Source organism: Erythrolamprus reginae, chromosome 5, assembly GCF_031021105.1.
Source record: "Erythrolamprus reginae isolate rEryReg1 chromosome 5, rEryReg1.hap1, whole genome shotgun sequence".
NCBI lineage: Eukaryota > Metazoa > Chordata > Lepidosauria > Squamata > Dipsadidae > Erythrolamprus > Erythrolamprus reginae.
Window position 1 is genome coordinate 109,334,937 of NC_091954.1, and position 18,257 is coordinate 109,353,193.

An 18,257-nucleotide genomic window follows, 5' to 3' on the forward strand; every position below is an offset into this window, starting at 1 on the left:
GGCACATCTTAAGGTTTCGCCTTCCATTTTCCCATCCAAGAATTGATGCTTTGGAAAGGCCAAGACTGGATGGAGTTAATATGACCCGTAAAAAAATGGATAAGTTATTTCGCGTTTCTCAATCTTGGCATTTTGAAGATGCGTAGATTTCAACTCCTGGAATTTCTAGAGTTGAAGTCCAAACAATCTTCAGGTTGACGCGGTTAAGAAGCACCATAGGTCCATTTGTTGGCATTTGAAAAAACTCCTCTATCAGTGGGGCGAAATACCATCACCAAATTGCAAGTGTGGGGCTGAAAAACGTAACTGTCCAACATGTAGTGTCAAAACAACCTGTAATGGAGACTGGCTGATTTTCCTGACTGTGACAACTGAAAGTCATCTAGTCCAGTGTTTCCCAAGCAGTGTGCCGCGGCACACTAGTGTGCCGCGGGACATGGTCAGGCGTGCCGCGAGCCCGGCCTGGCTGGAGCTTCCCTGGCGGTGACGGGAAGTGAACTTTTGGGGCTCGGTGGGAGGGCGCTGGCCACTGTTGTTTCTAAGCTGCGTGGGCAGGCGCCCGCACAGTCATTAGGAACCCCCCCCCCCCGCAGAATTTTTTGAAGTGGCGCAAAGCCACGCAGTCATGAATCGCTCGCTTCTTTGGCCAGCAAAGTCGGCTGCCCGGGAAAGCGCCGCCTTTGAAAAGCGCGTGTTTAAAAAGCACACCGTTTTCCCAGGCAGCCGGCTTGCTGGCCAGAGAAGCGAGCGATCTGGGACTGAGTGGCTTTGCGCCGTGATGACAACGGTGCCGTGGTGGCGTCCAAGTGCCGCCCTTCGTGGCGCCCCACCACCCGTTCCTGCAGGTAGAAGTCGGGCGGGATACCGGGAGGCGGAGGCGGTGCTTGGCCGGGCGCTGAGCGCCATAGACACCTGGGAGGGCAAAGGGTTGGATGTGGCTGCTGCCTCTTAGGCGGAGGCGGAGGCAACGGCGGAGTTTGTGCTGGGGCCATGCGGGGCCGCTGATCCAGGGGGTCGCAGACCGGCAAGCCGCTCTCCACTCTCTCCACTCTCTCTTTCTCTCTATGTTGCCGGCGTGGTGCACGAGAGAGAAAGAGAGAGAGAGAAAAAGGAGGGTTAGAGAGAAAGCAAGAGAGAAAGAGGAAGAGAGAAGGAAAGCGAGAGGGAAGGAGGGCGAGAGAAAGCAAAAAAGAGAGGAAGGAAGGAAGGAAGAAAGAGGGATGGAGAGAGAGGGAAAGAAAGAGATAGGGGAGAAATAGGGCGAAAGGGAGGAAGAGAGGGTTTTTTTGTCCAAACATTTTTAGTCCCTCCCCCCCCGCTGCCCCCCCCTCCCCGCTGAATGTTCCCCAGGATTTTGTAAGTGTGAATAATGTGCCGCGGCTCAAAAAAGGTTGGGAAACACTGATCTAGTCATACATTTATAATATTTTAGGGTTTATATTTCGCACTTTTAACGCTTGCGTTTTTATTGAAATGTGAATGTGCCATACTACAAATAAATAATTGGGTGCAGTCTTTCCCCATTTCCTTCTCAACTGTTTTTAAACACCCAGGAATGCATGACACACACACGTCAGGTGCTGGTGTCACACATCCTTAATGTCATCACATTTGTGCTCCCGAGTTGTAATCCTCTTGGCTGCCTCTGGGCACGGTTGCATAATTATTTTCATCACTTCCTGAAATAGATTTGCGAGAGCTGTTTTTTGTTTTTCTGTGCTATATTTATTTCTTACAATCCCGTTTCTTCAGAGGAGTATCCAATAACTTTGGATAATCCTCAATAATATTAACTGGTGTTAAACCTGGTTAGAACTGAGGGAAAACTGACATGAGCTACCCAAAGTATTGGACTGGAAAGTTGGGGGGGAAATCCTTAAAAGGCAAATTATTTCACTATTGTCAAAAACTTTAATATCGGTCTCTCCATTAAATCACCAAGGATCAATCTTGAGAGTTTGATTTTTTTATTTTTTTAAAAAAATCAATTTTTTGGATTTTCACACACTCTTCAAAGTAACAGCCCATATCCCAGTTAACTTGTCACTTTTAGAATAATAATAATAATAATAATAATAATAATAATAATAATAATATTATTATTATTATTATTATTATTATTATTATTATTATTTATTAGATTTGTATGCCGCCCCTCTCCGAAGACTCGGGGCAGCATACAAATATAGAAAGGGTGTGCATGCCTATGTATGTATGTATTTACACACACATCAACACACAACAAAATAAATTGCCATCATTTTTATTTCCAAGACAGTCTGAATATTTATCAATGATGCGCATAGGTGAAAGGATTAAAATAAAAATAATGAGTGGACATACTGCTTAGCTCAGGAAAAATGACAGAATAATAGAGTTGAAGGGGCCTTGGAGGTCTTCTAGTCCAACTCCTTGGTTAAGCAGGGAAAACTTATACCATTCCTTGCAAATGGCTATCCAATCTCTTCTTAAAAACTCCATGGTGAAACAGCGAAAAATTCTGGAGGCAAGCCATTCCACTAATTATTTATTATTTATTTATTGGATTTTTATGCCGCCCCTCTCCAAGGACTCGGGGCGGCTCACAACATAGCAAAAAACTATCCAATATCAAAATCTAAAATCCAATTAATATAACTACTCTAAAAACCCTGGAACATTAAAAATCATTCATTCACATTCAAACAAGCATACGTTGTACTCATTGGTTGGAAGCTAGGATCTAGTGGCCCCAAGCCTAGCGGCATAGATGGATTTTCAAGTTTTTACGGAAGGCAAGGAGGATATGGGCATTACGAATCTCTGGGGGGAGCTGATTCCAGGGGGCTGGGGCCCCCACAGAGAAGGCTCGTACTTCTTGTAGGCCCCACCAAGCGACGTCTGGTTTATTTATTTTTTTATTTATTAGATTTGTATGCCGCCCCTCTCCGTAGACTCGGGGCGGCTAACAACAGTAATAAACAGCATGTAACAAATCTAATGTTTAAAATAATTTAAAAACCCTTATTAAAAACAAACATACAAACAAACATACCATGCATAAATTGTATAGGCCTAGGGGGAAAAGGGTAGTTCAGTTCCCCCCAGCCTGATGACAGAGGTGGGTTTTAAGGAGTTTACGAAAGGTAAGGAGGGTGGGGGCAATTCTGATCTCCGGGGGGAGCTGGTTCCAGAGGGTAAGGGCCGCCACAGAGAAGGCTTTTCCTCTGGGTTCCGCCAGACGACATTTGTTTAGTTGACGGGACCCGAAGAAGACCAACTCTGTGGGACCTAACAGGTCGCTGGGATTCATGCGGCAGGAGGCAGTCCCATAAGTAATCTGGTCCAATACCATGTAAGGCTTTATAGGTCATAACCAATCACATCTGGAAACCAATTGGCAGCTAATGCAGTCCATGGAGTGCTGGAGAAATTAATTGTTCTGTCTGGAAATTTCCCCTTAGTTCTAGGTTGGATCTCTCCTACATTAGTTTTCATCCTTCTTGTCTATAAACAAAATTCAGAGAGGAGGAGGAGTTAAGGAGCTTATATAATGTATGCAGATGTATTCTGCTATTTAATAATTATATTAACTGACTCATTTTATATGCTTCAGATCAGAAAAAGTCTTGATTTTTATCATAATGTGAATAGCTCTTCCAGCTTTTGAGACTAATTTGTAGGACATGAATGCTCTAAATCAGCAATAGATATGATGAGCCTTTTGTAGAACAGTTAAGTATGACCCACTTGTCAACAAAACAGGGTCAATATTTCCTGGAAAACATCTACTGGCAAACAAACGTTACTGCTGAAACTAGGCTGCCTAAATTTGAATGTCATTAAAATTCATAGGGCAAGTTGCGCAAATAGCCAGAAGTTTGGAAAGAAACATTGAACGCTTTTATTAACATCTTTTCTTTTAGTCTGTCAAGAGTAAAGTATAGAGGCAGCTCATTATTTTTTGACTCATCTATTTCCTACTCTTCCCTTCATATGGATAGTTCCTTGTTTAGCAAGTTGATGTACCATATGATGCATTTACAGGTAGTCTACATTTAGCAACTACAACTGGTTGATGAACTGGTCATTGAGTTAAGCAGTTGCTAAGTGAAAAAAATCACATAAATGTGACAGTGCAGGGCTCCTGGTTGATGTCACATTGAGAACGGCTGGAGAGAAAGGGATTATAAGAGAATAAGTAGGCAATGGGGAACTTACTTCAAAGGAATGGCAAACACTGGTTGCACTGAGGAGACAAAAGCAAGCCTTTTGTGTGAAACTGATTAGGGTTTGTTCAGTTTCATATAGCAGCACAAGCTGGTTGGGAAGTTCCATTTATTAATCTAAGTTAGTGATGGCGAATCTTATTTTGCTTGGGTGCCAAAAGGGTGCATATATGCAAAATAAGTGTATGATTGTGGTTAGGATGAATGTGGGTGTCTGTTTTTAATAATCCTGGGGTTTTAGTATCAGATTTTATGCTTGGGTATCTGATTTGTTATTTGTATTTTATTCCTAAATAAATAGGTAGATAGGTAGGTGGGTAGGTAGGTGTTCTGTCGGGCTCCCTGGTAGAATCCTCCCGAAAATTCACAGGTACAAATTTCAGACACACACACGTTTGAAAATTCAAAACAATGTTCTTTATAATGAAAATTCACTTAAACTAAGCCCTCTTTTTGTATAGCAAAGAGCACTCGTCTCCAAACAAACTGGTAATTTGTACAAGTCCCTTATCAGTTCTGTGATACTTAGCTTGCAGCTGTGAGGCAATTGTGAAACACACTTTGCTCTGGTTTAGTTTCAAAGTGGGGGAAAATCAGCACACAAAGGTCAAAGTCAGCAAAGCAGGCACGAAACACAACAATCAGATAATCCTCCACAATGGCCAAACCCACAGGCTGCTATTTATAGCAGCCTCACTAATTACCACAGCCCCACCTAACCACAGGTGGCCTCATTTTCTTTGATAATAATCTCTCAGTTGTTGTTGCCTATGCATCGCTCTCCGCATGCGTGGCTGTATCATTAACTCTTGTTCCGAATCCAAGGAGGAGCTAGATAATTGATCTCCTTCTGAGCTGTCTGCCACACTCTCCTCCTCCCTGTCACTCATGTCTTCTTGGTCAGAGGAACCTTCATCAGCAGATTCCACCGGGGGCAAAACAGTGCCTGCAGCATGTGGAGGTCTCGCCCACATCCACAGTCCTTGGGGTAGGAGCTGGGCCAGAGCTAACCACAGCAGTAGGTAGGTAGATGCGATAGATATGATACAATAGATAGATACGATAGGTAGGTAGGTAGGTAGGTAGATATGATATGATACATAGATAGACAGACAGACAGACAGACAGACAGACAGACAGACAGACAGACAAATAAAGTGTGTGCATGTGCCCACACTCATAATTCAATGCCCACCCCTCGGTGCATGTGTGCTGCCCCCCCACATGTGCACAATCCCCCTGTGCTCCCCCCCCTCTTGCTCTCCCCAAGGTTCAGGAAAGCCTGAAGCCTGGGGAGAGTGAAAACCAACCAAATGGGCCAAACAGAAATTTGGAAATAAACTTTCAGTTGGGACGTTTTTCACCATCTCCAGGCTTCAGGAGGCTTTCCTGAACTCTGGGGACGGTGTAAAACAGCCAAAAAGAAGGCTGAAAATCAGCTGGCCAGTACGCACATGTGCGCTGGAGATGACATAGGACAATGCCTCACGTGCCCTCCGATATGGCCTGTGTGACACAGGTGGCAGACGTGCAATAGTTTCGCCATCACTAATTTAAGTCATGGAACTGAAGTTGAGCTGCTCCTCGGAGAAGGGCAGCATACAAATCTAATAAATTATTATTATTATTATTATTATTATTTTTATTTTTATTATTATTATTATTAAATTGCAATTAGTGCTTTAGAGTTGCTGGGAAGAAAAGAAAAGCTCAGAAAGAAAATGTTTCTTTAGGCAATTTCTCTGATCTGAATTGGGGAGGAGAAGAAAATAGATCAAGCACAGTGCCTCTAAATTCAACAGTTCTTTTTTCCCACAGAACTGCTCTGAAACCTGTTCATCTGTTTGTTCAGACTGCTAAAATTAGTGGAAAAATGCCTTCAACCTTCAAAATATTCATCCAATCTAAGTTGCAGGAACTCATATGCAAATTCTTATTTACACTTAAGAATTCTACAAATCACAAAAAGAGATGAAAATATAGGAAAAATACTTGCCCAGCTTTATTATTAACCACATGTTAATTAGCCTTTTAAATGTACGGTACAAAATGTGGAGATCTTGTATTAGAAATTCCATAATCAGATAATGAAACCAGGGACGAAGGAGTGATCAGAACAAACCGTGCCGGGCTTAAATTACAAATCCCAATTTGTCATTCCCAACCACAGGCTCTCAAAATTGTTTTAAAACAATGCAGCAATTGAATCTGGTCTTTGAAGCTGTAAGTGGTAATTGCAGCTGTTTTCCAAAGAGACAACAAATGCCAGCAAAGACGATGGAGTAAAATGTTTCTGGCTATCACTGGTCCCTCAAATGAGTACAGATGCTGGAAATTTACATTAATTTATTATCTTCTGTTCTTTAGTGCAGTGTTTTTCAACCAGTGTGCCGTGGGACACTAGTGTGCCGCGAGACATGGTCAGGTGTGCCGCGAAGCTCAGCAAGAGAGAGAGAGAGAAAGAAAGCAAGAGAGAGAGAGAAAGAGAGAGAGAAAGCAAGCAAGAGAGAAAGAGAAAGAGAGAGAAAGAAAGCAAGAGAGAGAGAAAGAGAGGCGGGGAAGGAGGGAGAGATAGAAAGAGCAAAAAAGAGAGGAAGGAAGAGAAAGGAAGAGGGATGGAGAGAGAGAGGAAGGAAGGAAGAGAGAGAAAGAGGGAGAGAAATAGAGCGAAAGGGAGGAAGAGAGAGAGAGAGAATTTTTTTGTCCAAACTTTTTTTATCCCCCACCCACTCCCCCCCGCTCAATGTGCCCCATGATTTTGTATATGTAAAAAATGTGCCGCAGCTCAAAAAAGGTTGAAAATCACTGCTTTAGTGGACTCAGTCCAGGATTATTTAGCCACACTGGCTGTGTTGGGGCAAACTATTATTATGCCAATGGAGTTGTGAGAACTCAGCTCGCATCAGATTACATTGCTGTCTTAATGAAAATATAATCACAGTTTTTTTCAAGTCCCAATTCTCAAAAAGGCATATTGGTAAGATTGGAGGAAGACTTTTGGACTCCCCATGAAGGCATCATAGTTTTCTATTACAACAGACAGGCTTTCAAGTGGAAATTTAAAATATTTTTCATTGGGGCCATTTTTTTTTCTTTCATGGAGAGTAATCAACTGCTAAGAAATCCAGCAATAAGAAAGGATCCTTTTTGAAACGCCGAGGATCGTCAAACATTGCTGTGCATCGGCAAACCAATCCTTGGGCTCTTCTCTTTCATTCCCGTGAGCAAACGATTTGGAGGCAGTTCTTCCTGAAATTGTGACAGGAAAACATTAGAAGAATACAAAACAAAAAACAACCAAGTACAGGTAGTCCTCAAATTATAACAATTTATTTAGTGACCCGTCAATGATACAACGGCACTAAAAAAGTGGTTTATGACCATTTTTCACACTTATGACCGTTGCAGCATCCCCATGGTTATGTAATCACTGAGCCAGGGCGGTGCAGTGGTTAGAGTGCAGCACTGCCTGCTACTTCAGCTAACTGCTAGCTGTAGTTCAAATCTCACCACCGGCTCAAGGTTGACTCAGACTTCCATCCTCCAATGTGGGTAAAATGTGGACCCAGGTTGTTGGGGGCAATATGCTGATTCTGTAAACCACTTAGAGAGGGCTATAAAAACACTACAAAGCAGTATATAAGTCTAAATCAGGGTGTCCAGGCGGAAAGCATTTTGAAATTCCCTGATATTTCCCTGACATTTCCCTGTAACTTGCAATCTAGTTATGGCACAGTCATAGATGACATCATACCAAACGACTAAGCCGTGGAGAAATATCGGTAGTTGAGGAAGCAAGTTGTTGCCACAGTTAGACTCATTTTTGCTTGACTTTGCCAGGCAGCGCGATCCTTTTTTTTAAACAAGATTTCCCCCCGACTTTTAAACATTTTAATACTGTTTGGGTTTTTCCCTAATTTATTCCATTTTTTCACGAATTCCCTGATATTTCCTGAAGCACTGATTTCTCTGATAACTCTGTTTTCCAGTTTTGCTGGGCACCCTGCTAAATGCTATTGCTATTGATAAAAATTCAGATGCTTGACAACTGGAATGGAGTAGAGTAGAATAGAATAGAACACAATACAACAGAATAGAATAGAACAGAACAGAATAAAGGGATGGGATGGAAAGAATAGAATAGAATTCTTTATTGGCCAAGTGTGATTGAACACACAAGGAATTTGTCTTAGGTGTAAATGCTCTGTGTACATAAGAAGAATAAAATACATATATCAAGAATAAAAAGATACAACACTCAACGATGGTGAAGGTTACTAATAAGCTATCAAATCGTACTAGGAAACAAGTAAAAACAATATCAATTGAAAGATACAAGCAACATGGTTAAAGTAGTAAATGGGAAGAGATAGATAGTAGCAAGAAAGAGAAGATATATAGTAGCACAGACTTAGGAAATAGTTTGACAGTGGTAAGGTAATTATTTGTTTAGCAGTGATGGCGTTTGGGGAAAAACTGTTCTTGTGTCTAGTTATTTTGGTGTAGGGTGCTCTATAGCAGTGTTTCCCAACCTTGGCAGCTTGAAGATATTTGGACTTCAACTCCCAGAATTCCCCAGCCAGCGAATGCTGGCTGGGGAATTCTGGGAGTTGAAGTCCAGATATCTTCAAGTTGCCAAGATTGGGAAACACTGCTCTATAGCGTCGTTTTGATAATAGCAGTTGAAATAATTTATGTCCAGGTTATAAGAGGTCTACAGATATTTTCGCAGCCCTCTTTTTGATTCGTGCAGTATACAGGTCCTCAATGGAAGGCAGGTTGGCAGTAATTGGTTTTTTCTGCAGTTCCGATTATCCTCTGAAGTCTGTGCCTATCTTGTCCTGTTTGGTTTACGACAATTGCAATGTCCCAGGATCATTTAATTGCCTGTGGTGACCTTCTGACAAGCAAAGTCTATGGGGAAACCTGAGTCACTTAACAACCGTGTCACTAACTTAACAACTGAAGTGGTTTGCTTAACCACTGTGGCAAAAAGAAAAAAAAGGTCTTAAAATGGGGCAAAACTCACAACAGTTGGGCTCAATTGTGGTCATTAAGTCGAGGACTACCGGTACAAAAGATTGCATTGATAACCTATTACGTAAATAAGAAACAAACAAGGATTTTTGAGAAATGGGAAAAGGAACAACTGAGATGCCAAATGCATTACCTCCAATCGCTGGGGATTATTCTGAATCAGTCTTCCTCTTCTAACTCAACAAGAGGAGCATGTCTGTTGACCTGTGAACCCTCCTGATAAAGGACTTTCTTTATTATCCCTGCCTTTGGAGCCCGGATGGTATGCTGCAGATAAAAACATAAGCTGCATCAGTCGTGAGTTCAACTGGAAACAATGTCATACAAATAAGATGCATATTTTAGTTGTATTTACTGTTGTAAATCGAGGACTATCTGTACAAAAACATTTTTTTCCTAAAGATACCTCCATTTTCATAGCTGTCATCACCACAAGGGAGTCTCCAACTTGAACTTGGTCTCCAGGTTTCACAAACACCTTTAAAAAAGAAGAATTGAGTAGTATGTCCGATTCCTCCCACACAAACATCATTAGGATTGTATTTCCCATAGACTCACAGATAGCAAAAGAGAACAAAATTGTTCTCTGGGCAAAGCTGAAGAATGGAAACCTGCTGCTTTTATTTTTGGAGTTATTTTTTCCAGCAGGATATTTAAAGATAATGCCTGTTCAGTTGTCAACTCAGATAGATAGGTAGGCAGGCAGGCAGGCAGGCAGGCAGGCAGGCAGGCAGGCAGGCAGGCAGGCAGGCAGGCAGGCAGGCAGGCAGACAGACAGACAGACAGACATAGAGAGAGCAAGAGCTAGAGAGATATATAGATAGAGCTACAGATAGAGAGAGAGAGATTGATTTTATTCCTTCATTCAATTTGTATAGTCGCCCATGTTCTATTGGGATTCTGAGCAGCTCACATAATTATAACAAACAAAAAGAAATCCAAAACTTAGTAAAACACCACAACCCCCTTTAAAATCACATTAAAAACTACAATTACAACTAAGAAAACAAAAGCAGGTTTAAAATGAATGTTAAGAATATATATCGAATGCTGAAAGAAACCACAAACTCAATACAGTGTTTCCCAATATGAGCCATTTACAGATGAGTGGACTTCAATTCCCAGAAGTCTCACTGGTGGCCATCTTGGAATTCTGGGAAATAAACTCCACACCCATCTGGAAAGTACCCAGGTAGTGAAGTGAGAAATGGTAAGCAGCCCAAAATAAGTAGTGATATATTAGCCTTTCTGGATCGTTTTCATGTCTTCTCAATTTTTAAAAACGTACTTTAAATTAAATGTTTCATAAGGCTCCCGTTCAAAATTACCTTGTCCACTGTCCCTGTCATGGGAGCTACAGCCCCACTGTGACCTCCTTCTGAACTCGTGCCAGTTAAATATTTTGGCACCGGAAGATCAATCTGCTCGTGACTTTCCTTGAAGAAAACAAAATCAACTATTTATAATCAAATTCTACAACTATTTAAAGCAGAAGTCTTCAAATTGGGCAACTTTAACACTCGCGGACTTCAATTCCCAGAATTCTCCAGCCAGCATAGAGAATTCTGGGAGTTGAAGTCCACAAGCCTTAAAGTTGCCAAATTTGAAGACCCCTGATTTAAAGGCTAAATAATACCACAAACTATGATAAAAAGAAATCTCACAATACTTTGTCATTTCTTAGGATAAAAATAGTAGCCATTGTCCACTCAGTGCATTCTAGAACCCATCTTCCCATTCCTTTCATTCATTTAAATAAAGTTGCGGATACTATATACCAGTGATGGCAAACCAATGGCATATATCTGCTGGCATGCGAACCGTTGCCTTAGTTCAGCTCCAATATGCATGTGTGTGCTGGCCAGCTGATTTTTGGCTCACACAGAGGCTCTGGGAGGGTTGTCACCCTCCCCCAGCTCCAGGGAAGCCTTTGGAGCCTGGGAGGGCAAAACACGAGCCTACTAGGCTCACCAGAAGTTGGGAAACAGGCCATTTCCGGCTTCCAGAGGGCCTCCAGGGGGCAGGAGAAGCTGTTTTCACCCTCCCCGGGCATTGAATTATGGGTGTGGGCACTCGCGCATATACAATAGTGCATGCGCACACTCTTTCGGCACCCGAAGGAAAAAAGGTTTGCCATCATTGCTATATACATATTGAATTAGAACCATTTTGCTTTGCAACCTTTCAAAGTTGCAATGGCACTGAAAATAGTGACTTGTGTGCGTTTCTCACACTTATGACCGTTCCTAGCAGCATCCCTACCCCCACCCATTTTAGCAAAGTGGGGAAGTCACAATATGTCACGTGAAGAAGTGATGGCATGGGTTTGTCACCCGGGGCTTAGAGTCACTACATTGCCACAAGCCATCCAAATCCAGCTCCCCTTAAATTCAGTTGACTCTTACCAAGTGCAATTAGTGCTGACCAGTAGCTGACTAAATTCTTGTGTATAGGCATCAGCAATAAATGTGAATTGATAGTTAACATTTGGTCCTGATCTTTTCGGCATACTAGCCACAGCCAGAAATTCTCTATCCCTGATATTTACAGAACTAATAGATTAGAAGTCAATATCACTATTTTAAAAATATACTATCCTGTGAATATCTCACTTATACCGCCAGGCATGGGGGAGTTGAGACACCTTTCCCCCAGGCTCTTTTATACTTTGTTTTATGTTTGGTATGAATGTGTTGTTTGGTTTTTTTAAATAATGATAGGGTTTTATATGTTTTTTAATATTAGATTTGTTCTACTATAATATTGTTTTTATTATTGTTGTGAGCCGCCCCGAGTCTTCGGAGAGGAGCGGCATACAAATCTAATAAATTATTATTATTTATTATTATTATTTATTCCCTGCACAAATAAAACAAAACATATTACCGACGAGAAGAGGTAAATGGCAGTGTCCAGGACTACTAATTTGGACTGATATACAACTCCATTCACTGTACATCTTATATATTCTATGTCGTTATCCCTTGAGAGGCAACCAGAAACGTGGAAATACTGATCCTCTACCTGAAATAAATTTACAAGGGTTTAAATCAACCTGAGGGAGGAAAAATCATACAGTATTGCTTTCTAAGGAATGTTTTTGAGGGAACAAAAACACTGAAAAGAACAAAAACAAGAACAAAACCCTGTGTTTCTTAAAAATCAGAAGCTTCTCAAGTCTTGTTTTCTCTTCCTTTCCCCCCATAAACTCAAGGAAATCTCAAAAATAGTTTATATTGTAGGAGAATCCCATTCAATTTATTTTTAATATATCTTGGCTGCTACAATCTAGTCTATCAATAGTCTATGTTAAAACATGCCCATCTGTTCAAACTATGTCATAAATTTTCTAATGCACTTCAGAAACTTAGCCTTTCCACAAATCTATACAAAATTACCTTGGAGAAACAAACGGTGATGTATTAAAAAAAGAAGAAGCTAAGCTTTATAAATCTACATGGAAGAAATTGATTGATTGATTGATTGATTGATTGATTGATTGAGTTGAAAGGGACCATGAAGGCCATCAAGTTCAACCCCCTGCCCAAGCAGGAACCCTATAGCACACCAGTCAAGTGGCAGTTCAATCTTCTCTTAAAAATGTCCACAGTGTTGGAGTCCACAACATCCGCTGGTAGGTTGTTCCATTGGTTTTTTTCTCTCTTCATACAATTATCATTGGAAACTAGCATATTTGTACTTAACATAAGCTTCCTCGCTCAAAAGAAATGTGCAGTTGGAAAGCTTTAAAGGTTTCAAAAAAAAGGGCAGACAGAACAAAAAAGTAAAATAAATTCTGCATACATCTTGTGGGAAAGATGGAAAAACCCTGGAAAACAACAACAAAAAGACTTTTTTTCCCTTGCGTTCCCATTTTTCTCTGCAAACAAGTTGGGTAACTGAGATAATGTTAATCAATAATGACACTCAATAAAATAGCATAAAGTAGTAATGTTATTTCACAGTCACTCAACTGTTTTTCCCTCTCAATTCTGTCCAGAAATGTGACTGAGCCCAATAAATATGTCCCATTATATATTTTTAAACATCAGAATGAATGTTGTGAACAACACAGGGATAAGGTTGTTGAATACATTATTATGAAGAGGTTTACCTGCATGTCATACGATCGATCGGGATTGTATCGTACGACAATATTCAGTTCTGTTGTAAAAAATAAAGGTTTAAATTAATTCAAGGGTTAGGGATCATTGTAAATCCAATAATAAGGGCACAGTTAACTGGATAAACAGTAAAATGAAGTCTATTTAATCTCTTTTGCTACTCACTCTATTTTGTTTGCTGGCTTTTGCATTCACATTCATTCATTCTTTTATTTTTATTCAGTTTTAAAAACAAAATTCAAAAACAAAGGTATCACACAAACATATTTACATTTTACAATTCTGTGTCTTCATTTTACATTCATTATGCATTCATACCACTCTTTTCCTTTTGAGCCAATTGTGAAAATTTTTATTTATTTATTTATTATTTATTATTTATTCATTCATTCAGAAAACCTTTATGGTCACCCAACTCATAGTACAATAAAAAAAAACCTAAATACAAAGCCCAATAACCCATAAACAATCTCAGTATGTTTAAAATAGGTGAACTTCAATTCCCAGTATTTCCCTGCCAGTTCGTAAAATAGGCTGTTCTATATTCAATCCAATTGCACTATTTCTTTTTGCCTTTTACAAGCTGCACAGTAATGGAGTTCAGATATGTTAATTATCATTTCATAAGCCATTTTCAGTTATTTATTTACTGTTCGTTCACTTACTTTTTTCATTATCCAGGAGAATCATGTTTCTAACATAGGGGATATTTATTCTCCTGCCGCTGCTGGATGCAAATGGAGAGAACTTATCTAGAATATTAAATACGTACAGATAAAGATTTGTATTTAATACATATTTCTGCTGACTGAAACCTGCTTGCAGTTGGGATAAATGCATAACGTGCATGCAATAAAGACTATATACACATTTGAACTTCTCAGTAGAAATTTATATTTGCGTGCAACTGTTCAAACTGGAGTTTTCCACGCAACAACACTGGGGACAATCTTTTATGCAAATTGCTCAAAGTCCCCATCCACAAGAATCCAGACTGGATCAGAACATCTATTAAGGCAGTGATTTTCAACCTTTTTTGAGCTGCGGCACATTTTTTACATATACAAAATAATGGGGCACCTTGAGGGGGGGGGGCTAAAAAAAGTTTGGACAAAAAAAATCTCTCTATCTCCCTTTCTATTTCTCTCCCTCTTTCTCTCTCTTCCTCTCTCTCTCCATCCCTCTTTCTCTTCCTTCCTTCCTCTCTTTTTTGTTCTCTTTCTATCTTTCCCTCCTTCCCTGCCTCTCTTTCTCTCTCTCTTACTTTCTTTTTCTCTCTCTCTTGCTTTCTTCCTTTTTCTTTCTTTCTTTCTCTCTCTTTCTTTTTCTTTCTTTCTTTCTCTCTCTCTTTCTTTCTCTCTCTCTCTTGCTTTCTTTTTTTCTCTCTTGCTTTCTTTCTCTTTCTTTCTCTCTCTCTCTTGCTTGCTTTCTTCCTCTTTCTTTCTCTCTCTCTCTTGCTTTCTTTCTCTTTCTTTTTCTCTCTCTCTTTCTCTCTCTTGCTGAGCTTCGCGGCACACTTGACCATGTCTCACGGCATGCTAGTGTGCCATGGCACACTGGTTGAAAAACACTGTATTAAGGAATCAGACCCAAATACTTGCAAAACAGACTCTGAATCCCAGCAAACTCAGTGTACAATCAAACCATGCAATTTGATGGTATGCTTATAAGGTTATGTGTTTGATTACATTTTGCAGCCCCCCTCCCCCCGCAAATAATCAAATGAAACATAGTCAAACAGGATACACAGAAATGTCCACAAATTTTTAAAGTACATGAGGGTTTTTCAACCGTGGCAGTTTTAAAATATGTGGACTTCAACTCCCAGAATTCCTCAGCTAGCCTAAATTGAAGTCCACCCATCTTAAAGAATCCAAGACTTAAAACACTGATATAGTAAGTAATATGTAAAGCACAAGTAATACGTAAAACAGGGAAAATGCAGCTTTCTCACCTTCTGTCTGGAGTCTAAATGTATCAGTTACCAATTTCTCTTTCAGAATGAGCCCAAGAGCTGCCTGGCACAAAGTCACTTTTGAAATTGGCCGTTTGGGTGGAAAGAGCTCACTGTGGTGTTGAGGGATAAAATTAGTGTGAACGTTCCCAGCCTCAAACTCTGGATGGGCTGAGAGATTCAGTAAGAAGTCCACATTGGTGCTCAGTCCGACGATCTGCCGAGAGAGAGAGAAAAAGGCCAATCAAACAACAAGGACCAATCTTTGGTCCTAACTAACAAATTCATAAATCTGCAGCAAATTATGCAAGACCAAAGGATTAATTCATTGATTTAACTTGCATACCGCTATATTGGTAAAGGCCATTTATAAACATAGATGTGCACAACTGTTCCATTATGATATCCACCCAAGAGAAAATTAAGAAAGCAATAGTTCCAGAAAATATATTCTAGTACTTATCAAGAGGTATAAAGGAATAAATCTTAAAATGAAATATAAATATAAAACATTATTTGGAATACTGTGTACAGTTCTGATCACCGCACCTCAAGAAGGATATAATGGAACTGGAAAAAGGTGCGAAAAAGGGCAACAAGAATGATCAAGGAAATAGAGCACCTCCCTTATGAAACCAGGTTCCAACGCCTTGGTCTTTTCAGCCTTGAAAGACGGCGTTTAAGAGATGACTTGATCGAAGTGTATAAAATCATGCATGGGGTAGAAAAGGTAGATAGAGAAAAATTATTTTCTCTATCACACAATACTAGGAGGAGGGGGCCCTCCCTAAAGCTCATAGGTAAGAAAGTGAGGACAAATAAAGGGAAATATTTCTTCACCCAGAGAGTCGTTGGTTTATGGAATTCACTTCCAGAAGAGGTTGTGACAGCTGTCAGCCTTGATAGCTTCAAGGCAGGATTAGACAGATTCATGGAGGCCAAGTGTATCGGTGGTTATTGAAACGGATGTCCATGTGCCGCCTCTATGTTGGTTGAGGCAGGCAGGATTCCCTTGAGTGCCATTTGTTGGGGGTCAGGGTAAAGGGAGGATCTTGCCTTCCCTTTCTGCTCAAGATCCCCAAGGACAATTGGTAGGCCACTGTGTGACACAGAATGCTGGACTCAATGGGCTTTGGCCTGATTCAACATGGCTTTTCTTATGTTCTTATGTTCGTAGATCTGAATGAATGAAATATTCTCATTGAATACTTTGTTCTGTACAAAGTTGAATGTGCACAACAGCATGTGAAATTGATTGTCGGTGTTGCTTCCTAAGTGGACACTTTGATGTCACAGAAGTTTGATTTACTTGGAGTTATATTGTGTTGCTTAAGTGTACCCTTTATATTTTTTAGCAGTGTATAAAGAACAATGTACATCTGTTAATGCTTGAAGACTCAATATAATTCTATGTACAATAGTCTTCCCCAATTTGCTGTTTTCCAACAACATTGGGCCTTTAGCTAACTTGGCTGATGATTCTGGGAGTCTGAATCTCTAAGGGCCTGATAGCATCAGAGAGGGGAAATCTGGAAAAAAAATTAACAGGTACAGCACTTTAGACGCCTAACAGACTTTTACACTTACATTATATTGTTGGAGGCAGTATTTTAATTTCCTTAAAGCCCCTGAGCGATCTTCTGCCCAAACAACTAATTTAGCAATCATTGGATCGTAGTGTATAGAAACCTCATCCCCTAAAATAGAAACATACAGAGAAATAATTTGTCAGAATAAACTCACATTTATTGAATAAGAATATTTATATTTCACATTTTTGAAGGAACCACTGGATTTTCCATGTTGTCACAATTTAAGAGTGAGAGTGATCAACCAGTGGAACAGCTTGCCTTCAGAGGCTGTGAGAGCTCCAACAATTGAGACTTTGAAGAGGAAATTGGACCGCCAATTGTCGAAAATGGTATAGGGCAGTGATGGCAAACCTATGCCATGGGTGCCACAGGTGGCACGCGGAGCCATATCTGCTCTGCTCAGCTCCAATGTGCATGTTTATGCCAGCCAGCTGATTTTTGGCTCGCATAGAGGCCCTGGAAGGGCGTTTTTGGCTTCCAGAGAGCCTCCAGGGATATGGGGGAGGGTATTTATACCCTCCCCTGGTTCCAGGAGAGCCTTTGGAGCCTGGGGAGGGTGAAACACAAGCCTACTGGCCCACCAGAAATTGGGAATCAGACTCGATGGGCTTTGGCCTGATTCAGCATGGCTCTTCTTATGTTCTTATGTTCCTATGAGCTGCCAGGTCCATTTGCCGCTACGACAGCCTCCTGCAGCTCTCTGTCAGTGAAAATGAAGCTTGGGAGGGCTGCACACATCTACCCTAGCCCCCATTTTCAGCCGCAATGACTTCCTGCAGCCCTCTGCCAGCAAAAAGAGAGCTCATGAGAGCCATGCTGGGCTCCATGTTTGGCCCCAATGGCCTCCTGCAGCCCTCTGCCAGCAAAAAGGGATCTCGGGGTGGGGCACTGTTTTCGCTGGCAGAGGGCTGTAGGAGGCCACTGCGGCCGGAAACAAGGCCTAGGAGGGCCACAACCGGCCTTCACAAGTTCCATTTCCCTAGCTGAGGCACCATAGGCTGGTTCTTTGCTGTTTCCAGGCTGGTCCTCCAGGGCTGATTTAAGCACCACGCAGGCCAGATCCAGCCTGTGGGCCTTGAGTTTAACACCCTATTGTAGACTCTTGATTTGGTTAGTAGTACAGTGATCCCTCGTTTTTCGCGGGGGATGCGTTCCAAGACCATCCATGAAAAACGAATTTCCATGAAGTAGAGGAAAGATATTTTTTTATGTATTTAACTAGTATTTGGACTTTTAAAACCCGCCCTTTGCATTAAACAGTCATTCTATAATGTTTCTCAGCTGGAACTACATGTGATATCTTACCCGTTTCTTTAATAGAGTACAGCAGTACCGTAGAAGA

At 40.8% G+C, this 18,257-nt stretch overlaps 1 protein-coding gene across 1 annotated transcript in view; it reads right to left on the minus strand.

Moving 5' to 3' along the window:
* Window positions 1–6,186: 6,186 nt before the first annotated feature.
* The window catches only part of MCCC1 (methylcrotonyl-CoA carboxylase subunit 1), a 31,203-nt gene continuing 19,132 nt past the window's right edge, over window positions 6,187–18,257 (minus strand). Inside the window, exons 12-20 of the mRNA XM_070753694.1 lie at window positions 16,911–17,020; window positions 15,324–15,540; window positions 14,035–14,121; window positions 13,360–13,409; window positions 12,132–12,269; window positions 10,574–10,681; window positions 9,652–9,723; window positions 9,379–9,512; window positions 6,187–7,457 (exon numbers count right to left, since the gene is read on the minus strand). Coding sequence (XP_070609795.1) covers window positions 9,405–9,512; window positions 9,652–9,723; window positions 10,574–10,681; window positions 12,132–12,269; window positions 13,360–13,409; window positions 14,035–14,121; window positions 15,324–15,540; window positions 16,911–17,020 — 890 coding nt within the window. The 3' untranslated portion in view covers window positions 6,187–7,457; window positions 9,379–9,404. The remainder of the gene's footprint in view (window positions 7,458–9,378; window positions 9,513–9,651; window positions 9,724–10,573; window positions 10,682–12,131; window positions 12,270–13,359; window positions 13,410–14,034; window positions 14,122–15,323; window positions 15,541–16,910; window positions 17,021–18,257) is intronic.